We start from the raw sequence: 13,240 nt of genomic DNA, 5'->3' as shown, positions 1-13,240 counted from the left end.
TGCATATTATACTGTGTTAGAAATATATATACACACGTCGGGCAATTGTTGCATCTTTGGCCTTTCTTGCAACGTTTACGACTATTTAATAGCTCCTGACTTTCACTTTCATCAATCCCCTCACAGTCATCATCACTAGCATTACTTTATATCAATGTAAAGTTCACTTTCTGGGTTGTCTGAAATCTCACCGGAATCATCTTGGTCGCAAAAAACATCACAATCTTTGAACGATGGCCAGTTACATGCAAAAGTAACAAGTTCTTGCTTTACTAATTCTGGCTCCAATAAATGGTTACCAAATATACCCATAAGCCCTTCAAAAGAAATGCTTGTACTGTCGATGGACACAATAACGATAAGTCTTTATATAACTTTTTGTGGCCTGTGAATCTTTTTTCCAAACTCTGTAATGCTGTATCGTATACGGAATTATAAACAGTGGTCTCGAATTTCTTCAGCTCGTCCAAATTGCCAATTTCATCAACAGCATTTTCCCCATACATTCTCTTCTTTGCTCTTACTCTTTGTCTCGGTAGACAATCTTCAACAAGAACGCCTTCAAGACTGTCATCTTCGGAAAGCTGGGAATTAACAACGTCCACAAAATTATCCGTTGCTATTTTAACATCACCAAGGTTTCTGCAATGTTTGCGAAGCTTTAACAAAGTATTTTCAATATGAACCCATGCTTGCGCATAGTCTATTCCAGCAGTCTGAAGGTAATCCCAGAGTGGAGTCAAGAACTGATAATATAAGGAAAACTATTGCAGTAAGGATTACTTTGTATTCCAAGAGTTTATCTCGAAGATCTGCAGCTTGACCTCTTGTGGATTGGTTTTGCTGATCAGACTTTAGTAAGTGAAGCAGCGGATAATAGCTGGGTAAATTGATGAGTTTGGATCTTGGAATGAACCAAAGATTCATTTTAGAGCGCAAGACTTGCTTGACCACCTGGTGTTGCTCATCATTTGCAGACACTTCTGTCCAGCAGCTCCGATTTGGCATTTCGCGATCATATCTCTCCAAACATCCATACACTTGTAGGAATCCCTGAAGAAAACCGTGAGTTTTTCCAAAAGATCAAATAAAGTCAAGACTGGAATTGATGTGCACGAATCACACACAACTAAGTTCAGCACATGAGCATTGCAGTGAATATGTATGTGATTTGGAATATTTTCTTTTAGCTTAGCCTGCAGTCCGTTTTAAATACTGCTCACATTCACAGCACCATCTGTGCTATCGGCTATGCAGTCACCTAAAGCAATGTTACTTGTTTCCAGTGTGTTCTTTAAAAGTTTAAATAATCTCTTGCCTGTTCCATTGTGGGAAGGCATGAGGCATAACAAACATTTCTTCGGTTTGTCCAGAACATAACGGATTCCTATGCATACCTGGTCAATAACGGTGATATCTTGAGTAGAATCCAATAATATTGCATATTTACCTCCGGCTTCTTTTACTTCATTTAGTATAGCTTGTTTGAGCATTGTTGCTAGAACACTTTTGTCATTATGTATGCGCGTATTTCGGTCAGATGAATACGCTAAACAAATGTAGCAGTGTAATTTTTTTGTATCTGAGTTATATGATATCCATTCTCGTTGGATTTGCTCAGCCCCAAGCGTTTGCTTGAAGACTTTTTGTACGTTATATTCAGTACTGTGTTTCGGTTGAATAGGATGTTTTGACAACCATTCCTTTTCATTTGTGGCATTTGGCTTTTCCAATAAAAGAAGGGCGTCTTTAACAGCAGAATTAGCAGACGACTGAACAGTACTCAATTCAGATGGCACTAATTGAAGTTGATTGTCATCCTTATGCTTCTCTTTCGACAGTTTCAGGGCTTTTTAATAATTCACTCAGCAGAACCATACCACTATATTCATCACTTTCAACTATTACGTTTAAAATAGAGAAATTTCAGTGAAACAGCGGTAGTTGAACGAATACCAAAAGTTGTAAATTTTAGGTGTTGGGGACACCTTAAAACAGCAACTACTGAGTACTGAGCTTTTCCTTGTTCGTGGAAATGCAAATATTGTTGGCAAATACTATTCTAAAGTTAATTTAGTTTTAGAATAAATCGCCAAAATATGTTGTAACTTATTTGTTTTATTCCTTTAGACGAATAAAGAGACAGAAATACTACAGCTTAGTATATAATATAGTGATAAAAACCCAGCACACACAAGCTCAGCAAAGAAAAGTATTTTTTTCCTTTTACTTCTTACCGTTAGACTGCCCAGGTTTTTATCGATGTTTTCCTGCTGTTCTGCCTGTTCATGTACATTATCGCGCATCCAATTGGTTATCTTCGGGATTTTTTGGCTTACAGCAAGTCCTCGCTGGTTTTTCAATTTTCGTTTTGCACAATCACTTAGCTGCTCTTTCCATGGCACTCTTTAGTCTTTATTTTACTATCAATTTTGTTTTGAAATTTGATAAACTATATTATACCATTGCGAAACTTAGTGGCCGCGCCTTCGTATTGCACAAAAACGAGGCCAAAGTTTAGGGCAGAGGCAGAGGAGGTTGCATGGGATGTAGTAATAAAAAAAATTGGAGCATATTTACTAAAGTTTGGTAGTTAAAACAAGGCTGCCTTGAGAGAAGAGAAGTAAAGCTATCGATATTTGCAAAATTTATTGAGATAAACGTTAAATTTCAACCTGATTATGGCAACTAAATTGGTCGTGTTGTTCCGATGTTATGATTCTTATGCGCGTTTGTTTACATTTTTTAAAGTTGAAAATATCGAATTCCTGTAGTTCGATTTTTGAACTTATTTGCAGGAGTAAAGATGAATCACAGAATAAGTAAGATAAAGATTTGCTGGATGCCTGGATCAACCCCTTGCGACCCCACACTATTTTCAAGATATCCTGTTTTGAATGAACCGTACCTGTTTTGACACTTACCAATAATTTATAGTGAATTATATAATAATATGTTTGCCATTGTTTGATATGCACTGAGCTTGCGTAACACGCGTAAAAGTGCAAATTACGATACAATAACTAGTTTGTCCGTATTTGTAAGACATAATTTTGGTTTTCCTGTATTCCGATCGAATTTTTGACTTTATTTTGTTGCAAATATTTTTAATGGGCTCGGTCGCAAAAAGGTTTTGAGACATTGCAAGTTTATAACAAGCATTCATAGCCAGAGCCCCCCTAGTGTACAAAAGTGGGGGCCCACCGGGGCATCGCCCGGTAGCTTGGTGAGCTAATCCGCCCCTGGGCATATATCTCAACACAATTCTATTGACACAGTTATACCTTATTCTACTGTGAAGTTTACTTTGTTGATAATTTTAATGAATATCTTTTATCTTTTTGTCAGTCAAACATTAACAATCAATTATTGGGAAGTAATGCATGCACAATCATTGCTTGATGGATGATTGGATGATGATGATGATATAGGTGCCTGTCCCCCTTCAGCGACTGTGCATTATTAGTACACAACTGTCATGTCTGAGTACCCCCTCTTTAGAATTGGGGCAGATCTTAATAGGAATCTCTAGTGGTACTTGTTTGAGGGTGGGGAAGAATTAAACACTACAAGATAGCTTCCTGGGTACCTATATATAAGTCAGTGGGTAGGTAAAAAAATTTTACTTTAGATACCCAGCTTTGTACTAAAAATGTGCAGTATATTAATTTAATAACCAATTGCTTGCAAAAAATTGCAAATCAGATGTATCACAACATAGTTTAGGTGTATTTGTATCAAGTGGTTTTCTTGGGGGGTGTAAGTGATGTTTCAAAAAATATTTTAGGAAATTTATTAGTTACTATACCTATATAGGTCTGGGTAGGTCAATTATCTGTTGGTATGCAGTTGATTTTCATGACTTTCCACAGCAATTGTTTATTTTATTTAGGTATACCTATTATCTCAAATTGTATAGGCTAGTTTATCGAAATGACATGGTTACAAATTACTAGCAGCATAAGGCCTTGAGATTTTAAACCACATAATCCCATTTCTTTACAATATAGGCATGTTTGTTTTTATGAAATTTTTGAAGGATTTACCTTTAACTATATGAACTAAGACAATTGTAACGATGCCATTTACATAAAAACCGATGTTTGGTTGAGTTGAGTTCTGCCGATGGCCCGGCTGGGTCTGGTATGAGGTACTTTTTAACTTTTACAAACCTCAGCTGTACTTAGTTAGAATTCTTAGTTAGAGTTTCGTTATAAAACTGAAAAATCGAAAAAATCTTTGTCTTCTTTATAATCAATTTAGCCACTGTCATAAAGTCAACCAAGTTTAATGGTTAAACTACAAGTGCAGTGCAAGGTGTGCGAACAAACAAAATACAATTTGCAACATATTATGATTTAAAAAAGACAACCAGGAACCCTTTTCCTGTAACTCTGCCTAGTTTGTTTACAAAAGGCAAATATACAACATTATTTTAAAACATGTTTTCTTCGTAATTTTTAGACATCGCGAATGTATATTTGTGTGAGCTGCTGCTAAGAAACCAGCAGGCCTTTGAGGTAAAAAGCCTGAGCAAATAATCTGCATATTAGGGGAAGTTTATTGAAAGACTTTCAATCTGAAAAGTTCAAAACTCGCTCATCAGGCGATGCGAGAAGCAGGGTCGCAATTCTTCTAAAGTTGCACACAAACTCTCACCAGCGCGATTGAAATCATGTTCCTACTTGATGTGCAAGGTCAAGGTCTTTCTTGAAGTAATCTAACTTGATGTAATTGTGTCTTAAGGGAATTCCTGTAACTCTAGCTTGTTACATTTGTGTAGCCATTTAATTGAGATTGGTTCAATGACGAAAGAACACTTATTGCCAAAATGCATTTCATACACAAAGGCGGATTACTTTCACTACAAATACATATACATCATGATGGTTTGATTACAAAATTTACAACTCTTTAAAATGACCACTGTTTGAAGCATATGCGTAATACTTGCTTGTGCTTGTTCAAAAAACAGCACCGTTTTAAAAGTCGTTCCACGTCGTTTTCGGATGTAAATTCCAACACCTAGCTCTTTTAAGTACTGCTATGTCACCAATATTATATATCCAGTTAGGTTTCTTCATCTTGCTTGTTCATAAGTAAAAAACAACAAAATGTGTGGCCTTTGCTGCGGACATTTGCATGCCATGGAATGAGCGTTTTCATGGCTTCGGCGCACACACAATTAATTGTCAAAACAGCGATCCTAAGCTCTCCATATTTCTCCGAAAATAAGATCCATAGTCCTTCTTTCAAAGGAAAAAAAATAGTGCAAAAGCATGCAAGATTTACTTGCAATCGTTGTCTCAACAGACCGCACGCTGTGTTTTGAAATTTTTTTCTTTAATTCAACCAGAAGTCAGTGTTCCATTTTAAAGAATAAAGAAAACTGACCAATCAGTCAAAAGTTGCCTTTGTTGCCCCATTTACACTACAGTCAATTTATCGGCATGGCACCGCCAAAATTGGTACTTGTGCCCAATTTTATTAATGTTCAGGCTATGAAAGCAAAGGATGAGCACAGATAAAATGGGCACCAATTTTAGCCGTGCCATAAAATCGAGTGTAGTGTAAACGGGGCTAATATAACGTGATAACAGCACAAGGCTAGGTTGACATACAGTTATTTTTGAGCAGCTAGTTGAAAACAATATTGTCTCGTCTTTAATGTACTAAGCTCACTGTTTTTTAAATGTTAACATTTGTATGATGGGCAAGATGTTCAACAGGGAAATTTCAATTAGACTGTATGTCAACGTAGCCTAATCTGCATGATTGAGAAGTTCAAGCATTAAACTTCTCAAACGTGCAGTTTGTAAACTGCATGGTTGGTTTTGGTGAAGTTTTGAGTGCCCCTTGTCGCTGGGGACACACAACTTTCGTGTGGCCTCTTCGGCCACATAACCAACAAACAGCCCCTATAAATAAAAAATGTTATTATATAGCTTTGAGTTAACTGTGAATTGGTGATAGAACTGCAGGATAATCTGTCGGGTCACCAGCTGGAGAAAGAGATTATTGTCATATATTGCGATGGGCAGCGTCTACTACCATCTACTATCTAAGAATAGCCCTGAAGCCATGATTATATTGTTTGTGAACCAGTGACCTAACAACATCATGTGACAAATCATAAGGTACTGTACATATGTGTTTTGCATATCACTGCCCTGTGGCCACGCAGTCCACATTTGTAACACCGCCTTAATATCAAGAAATTATATCAAGAAATAATTGGTTTGCAGGCTACGAAAAAATTTTGAGTTAACTGCATGACCATTATCAATTAAACTTTACTAACCTCTCACTTGTCCATGTAACACTAAAAAGACAAAATGTCATATTGAGCATCCTGACAATGCATTATTTGTCGAGTAGCATCCAATGACAAAAACCGGAAACAATTATTATGGATATAATGAATCATACAGTACCTCTGCCCCCTGAAACCCAGGGTGTGGGTGATTATCTAAAATAAAAAAAATAAAACAAATTTGGTTGACATATTGCATAAATCCATGTAATGATAGAAGGGAACCTTTTTAATTTTAGAGTTTTAAATTGATGACGAAAAACTTGAACATGTATCATCATCACTTAATACATAAAATAAATAATATTGAATAAAGTAGCTGATACATACCTTCAAGGTTTGCATTAAGTGCTACTGAAACAAACTTTTTGGGTACCTATTTTTTTTTCTTCATTGGATAATTCAAACTTTCCTGATCAATTTGGTATATCTTTTATCAAAATCAAAGAATGGGAACATGCATAGATTTTGCCTCAAAGTTAGGTTATGTGTGCGAATTTTTACTCCTGATATATGATGCCGGAGTGACGTAATTAAAAGGACGGAATTTGAAGTAAGAGCATAGCTTTGCCAGTGTTTTGATAGATGCGCTGAATTCATGAGTAAACATGAGTTTATCAAGCAGTGAGAGGGAACAGAGTTTCGAAAGCGAGAAAGCTGACGCAGAAAATGAAAATTTACATTCAGATTCCGGCAATGAGGATATACTAGTTGTAAACTCGGTTGTGAATCTGTACGAAAACGAGCCTCAGGCAAACGACGCTGAGAAGAATTTCTTGTCTGTCAAAGACGATGCAGATGGCGTTGACCCTCGGACGTTGGAAGCTAGATTCGAAGGAACGGCTCAATTGGAAGAATTGTAAGTTATCAAATATCTTTATCAAATTGAAGTTTTTTCTCTTATTTCATTGTTAAATAAATTAGTACTTCTTGTTTTATAGGTGCTCATGTAGCTTGTGTTGAACAGAAATGCTATCAGATGCTATCGAATACCAATGTTGTAGAGAGGTAGGGCCAGCTTTGCATCAACTGGTGTTCGATGGTTCGATGGTAAAAAAAAAGCTGTGTCACCCTTCATGAGGAATATATGGTGATGACCCATCCAACAGTCTTGAAAAATGTTGGCCCACTTTTGAGAGACAAAGATGGAAGGTCATACAAGCGCTGTGGGATCCATGAAAATGAGTAAGTCAAATTGACTCGGTCAAAATAGATACTTTTTGATTAGTGGATATTTTTTATAGATACTTAAGAGCAGTTGCATACCGGTGGATTATTCGATGGCTGTTGAATGCCTTGGTTGGGAAAATTCTGGACCTTTACCTGCATGCATCTACACAGACATTAGAAAAAGATTTCCATTAGGTAATCCCAATGAATTTGCTGGCTACAAGTCTGCACAGCAAAGAAACTAATGAAAGTAAAAAACATTCAACGCATAATTATATTATTTATCTTGACTGGTTGTCAGTTGATCCTTGTGAACATTGACTTTTTCAATGATTTCTCGTAGGCTGTCCACATTTTCTGCAGCAAGGAATATTCCTTGGTTTAGTGGGAAGTGTTGAAGCAGCTTCTTTTTCTAGAGCTAAAGCTCTGGCTTGCATCGCATCTTGTTCTTGATCTGCAAATATAAGGTTAACAATTGATTTTGGAATTTTTAGATCCATCCTTGTTGTACATGTTTGCATGAACAACCTACATGAAAGAAACAATGGAGTTGAAGGAAGTTGCTTTCTATCCAACTGGCATTTGATTGCTTCAGTTTTGGACAGTCGACCTGGAAAACTCGTATTCAAGGCTTCTGGGATGTTTTCCTTATATTTCTTTGTCACTTTGTCAACAAGGTAAAGCGCATCAGCCATCAGTGTTGCAAAAATCGGTAAATTTATAAATGCTTTAAAGAAGTTATTGCAGTTTCTTCCAAAAATGTTTCTCCTCAAATTTGTAAATTAAAATGTCAACAAGCGAGAAGTCTAGTATAATTTATTGGGCAAACTTTCAAATGTTCAATATTTTGTAAAGTTTTTTATTATGAATATGACTTACCGCATTCCAAACAGTGACACAGAACAGGACAATATTTTTGCGCGCTTTTTGAAATTTATGCTATACGTGGATTTTGTGTTTACTCTTTTTCAGTCACCACGTAAATTGTGTAACACGCCTACACACACGAATTATAAAGAGTTTTGAACAGTGAAAAGGTTGATTGTTTATATTGTATCTTACCTGATTGATGTTCTAATGTTTTTTAGCAAAACAAACAAACTTTAATAATGTAAATATCTGTACATGTCAACAGCCACCCTCAAAAACATAATACATGAGATTATGTCTAGTAACAGGCATGGACGTGAGATTATGTCTAGTAACAGGCAGGCAGAGCTTAGGTAGATATTAGGTAGATATTTAAGTTCTATAAATTGGCAATCAATCATTTCCAATCAGATCAACTGTGAAGAAATGTGGAGTACATTTTACAACCTGGTTTTTACCGGCCTTGAATTTTCGATGCCAAGTGAAGAAATCCAAGTCTCCACCACAGATGCACCATGGATGAACAATAAATTGAAATTGCTCATTACGAAAAGACAACAGGCCTTTGCTACTCATGGAATTAAATTGGCAATATTTAAAAAGTACAGGAATTTAGTTAACAGGGAGCGAAAGTTATGTAGAGCGAAGTATTATCAACTAAATATGCATAGATTGAAAGATAAAAAACCCAAAGAAATGGTGGTCTGAAATTAAACGTATCTCCAATCTTGCAACCAAACGGAAACCGATAAGTTTAGCAAATGTTGAAACGTTTTCTAACCTTACACCAAGAGATCAAGCAAATGAAATTAACAAAACATTTCTAGAACCGCTCAAGGAATACAGACTAGAATGTCTGTTACCAAAATTTTCGTTGGAGGAAATGGCAGGCAACCTTTCTAAAGTATCAGAAATAAGAGTGCAAAAAGCTTTATCGAAACTCCCAACAAATAAAGCATGTAGACCTGATAAGTTACCAAATTGGGTATTAACCTTCCAATCTCAATTATCCTCAACACCTCATACCGAGAGCAATGTGTACCTACCACTTGGAAAATGGCCAATATTACACCTTTGCCAAAGGCAAAAATTGTAAAAGATCCAAAGAAAGATATAAGACCTATCTCACTTACTGCCAGTATCTCTAAAGTCGCTGAGAAATTTATTGTTGTTGATTATGTGAAACCAGCAATCTTGAAAGTCATCAACCCAAATCAGTATGGTTCCTAGAAGTTCCACTGCTATTGCATTAATCAGCATGATCTATCGTTGGTCCACCACGACTGACGGTAATGGCGCTGTTGTAAGAACAATCCTCTTTGATTACCGGAAAGCATTTGATCTTATTGATCATTTAATTTTGATCCAAAAACTATCAGAGTTAGAATTACCATATAGCGTCATCAATTGGATATCAGACTTTTCTGACAAACAGATATCAGCGAGTAAAGTTAGCAGATAACTGTTATTCAGAATGGGGCCCAGTTCCATCTGGCGTGCCCCAAGGAACTAAATTAGGCCCTTGGTTATTCATTTTACTCATAAATGACCTAACAGCAACTCAAGCAGATCTTTGGAAATACATTGATGATTCGACAGTATCAGAAATTGTTACAAAGGATTCCATCAGTAACGCCCAAAATATTACAGATAATGTGGTTACGTGGTCCAATGCAAATAGAATGCAACTTAATCCGGAAAAATGTAAGGAACTATGAATCTCGTTTAATGCTATGCCGAGACCTTTCGATTCAATTGTAATCAATGGAAAAGAGTTAGAAGTTGTTAACAAAATTAAACTCTTGGGTCTTACCATTAATAATAGAGACCTTTAGTTTGACGTTTACGGCAAACGCCAAACCGCTAGCAATGTTTGTGTTTTAACTCCACTATCTTTAAGTGTGCGGCAATTTCGCTAAATTACAAACGTTCTACATAAATCTTGTGATGTTCAGCAGTAATGTAAGAAAGCAATAGGCTATTTCTGATGTATTTAGAAAAGCAGCAAATCCAGCTTTGCCGTATGTGTCTCACGTTCGCCGTATAAAATTTAATGCTTGAACGACTGCATACACCCTCAGCCGTAAATTTTATACGGCGAACGTGAAACATATACGGCAAAGCTGAATTTGGTGCTTTTCTAAATACATCAGAAATAGCCTATTGCTTTCCTACATTACTGCTGAACATCACAAGTTTTATGTAGAACGTTTGTAATTTATCGAAATTGCCGCACACTTAAGGAGAGTGAAGTTAAAACACAAACTTTGTTAGCGGTTTGGCGTTTGCCGTCAAACTAAAGGTCTCTAATACTTTAACATGGAAACCTCACATAAACGAAGTCGTCAAAAAGCTTAATAAAAGACTCTATTTTCTCAAGCAACTTAAACGCGCAAGCATTCTGTGTAAAGAACTGGCCGCCTTCTATACATCATGCATTAGATCAGTCATGGACTATGCCATCCCGGTTTTTTACAATGCGTTACCTCAATACTTGAAAAACGATTTGGAACGGTTGGAGAAAAGAGCTATGGCCATTATTATACCTAAAGAAAATTATTCTGGCACATTAAATTTACTTGGTATTCCAGCTTTGAAAGTTCATCATGAACATTTGTGTAACAAGCTATTTAATTCCGCTGTGTTGGATCCAAACAATAAAATTCACAATTTGTTGCCAGAAAGGAACAAATCTAATTATAATCTAAGACATGAAAGAACCTTCGATATTCCAATGAGCCACACAAATAGGGTATCAAACTCTTTTATATATGCTATGAGTAATAAGGTCAACAAAAGTTAACCTATCTGTTCGATTTTAATTTTAAAATGAAATTATTTTATTATCTTATATATTAATAATTTTAATGGTTCTTAGTAATAATTATAGCCTTAATTTTAATGATGGAATAGTTTTAACTGTAAAAATTACGTAATTCAGTCTTTAGGCTGCAAAGTAATTTTATTAAATACAAATATAAATACAAATGACACATGTTTACATGATAAATTGCCCTCCTCAAAAACACAATAATAGAGGAAATGTCTGTAACAATTTTTTAGCAAATTCATTTCCAATATTATGTCTAGTAACAGGCAAGTCTCTCCTCGAAAGCACATTGGTGCCCAGTATCATTGAACAATATATAGCAACACAAACTTACAGTACAATCCATCCACAAGATTTTCAATCCTTATGCCTCTGCTCAGTCTTTTCTGCAAGCACATGAAGTTGTCATTCTGCTTCTTGTCGCTTCTTCATATTTCTATTCCTACCAATAGCCTTCAAACGATCAAATGTCATAGGTTCAAACACAATATCATGAATTGACCTTACCCAGGCTCTACCACAAATGTGCAGCCAGCAACTCTCTCCCCTTTACCTAAATCAACAACAGCCTTGGTTAGTGTCTGTCCTTGGGACTTGTGTATCATCATTGCATACCTTAGCCGCAAGGGCAATTGTTGTCTTGACAAATATTTTCTATCAGCCATCCACTCAAACAGTGTTGGAGGCACAGGTGTACACTTTGAGCATTCTTGTAGAAAGTCAGGGACAAAAAATAAAGAGAAAAACCCAGAAAAAAACGGAAAATGAACCAGTACTGCAATCGGTAGATTTGGTGGACCCACATTCTCCGCAAACCAAAATTGCTCAACAGTTCCAAAAGAGCCATTGCAAAGACCGACTTCTGCCCAAAGGTTACATATCATCATCACTACTGCTTTTGTTGACAAAAAGAGGACAGCTTTCAAACCACCTGCTTCATCAGATGTTGCCGCACTTGCACGCCGACCAGAATTCCTTGCTTGAATTTTGACCAATGGTTGTCCAATCTCTGCAACTTCTCATAATTATATTCAGCGACACTTTTTTATCAAATTACAGCCAAATAGCATCACTAAATTGATCCATTGCAATGTTAGGTCTGGAGTGCTGTATCAATAGTCTCCAGTCCATCTCGGTAATTTGTCCATCTTTCATTCTCATCAATAGTGCCCTGAATGCAACTACTTCCGGGTCTTCACCAATCTGTTGCATGACCTGCTTGAAAATTACTACATAATCAAATGTCAAATACATACTGTGACCATGGTCACTGATTACGGATCCATTACCTGCAATGTACTTTGGCTTATCGCCTACAGGGGGTAATTGGCCGAAATCCCCCATTAGGATAATCAACATGCCACCAAATGGGACATCCTCTTTTCCTGTACCTGCACATAGTCTGTTGTCAAGCCATGAAAACATCTTATATCCAATCATTGACATTTCATCAATAATGAGAAACCTCTTACCTCCCAATCTGAGATGCAATCTCTGTAAGGAATTGCCCTGTAATTCTCTGTATTCCTGAATCTGAAGTTGAGCTGCAGAATGCAAAGTTTGACCACCAATACTGAATGCAGCAATTCCAGTGGTTGCTGTGACAATACATTGGTCTTGCAATACTTGCTTTAGGGCACTAATTAAATATGTCTTACCTGTGCCAGCAGTACCACTTACAATCATATGTAGCGGTTCACATTCATCATTAGCCATAGATGTAGTGATAATGTCACATGCCAGTTGCTGTTTTTTTTCATTCAAGGTCCCTGGGTCAACCACCACTTGTTGGTCACCTGTTTGATACTGCATACCTAGCTCCTCTGCATCCTTTCTCTATTTAGAAATCTACCCAGGAGATTCTCTTAACAAATCCCCAGGCACACCTCTTGCTGCTTCGAACCAGTACACTGCCTCGTTATTTGCCATCTGATTTCCAGCATCCTCATAATGTTGGTCATCATCTGTCTGTGCAGCACGGACCATCTCTGTTTCAATAGAATGCCCAAATACATTGTTTCTAGCAAAATCTGTCTGAAGAAATTAAGCATATGTGT

General features: G+C 36.6%; 1 protein-coding gene across 1 annotated transcript; it reads right to left on the bottom strand.

The window, feature by feature from the left end:
• Window positions 1-12,236: 12,236 nt before the first annotated feature.
• On the bottom strand, window positions 12,237-12,995 carry LOC114539663 (ATP-dependent DNA helicase PIF6-like). Its single transcript, XM_028560274.1, has one exon. The coding sequence runs from the start codon at window positions 12,993-12,995 to the stop codon at window positions 12,237-12,239; it is 759 nt and encodes a 252-aa protein (XP_028416075.1).
• Window positions 12,996-13,240: the final 245 nt, after the last annotated feature.

Source organism: Dendronephthya gigantea, unplaced genomic scaffold, assembly GCF_004324835.1.
Source record: "Dendronephthya gigantea isolate DGI-Jeju-01 unplaced genomic scaffold, DenGig_1.0 000211F, whole genome shotgun sequence".
NCBI lineage: Eukaryota > Metazoa > Cnidaria > Anthozoa > Malacalcyonacea > Nephtheidae > Dendronephthya > Dendronephthya gigantea.
Note: the sequence above shows the minus strand (reverse complement) of the source record. Positions and strands in the feature narration are given on the sequence as shown.

Excerpts from the sequence above, each read along its gene's own strand:
- LOC114539663 (XM_028560274.1), bottom strand. The coding sequence starts at position 12,995 with ATGCAGTATCAAACAGGTGACCAACAAGTGGTGGTTGACCCAGGGACC.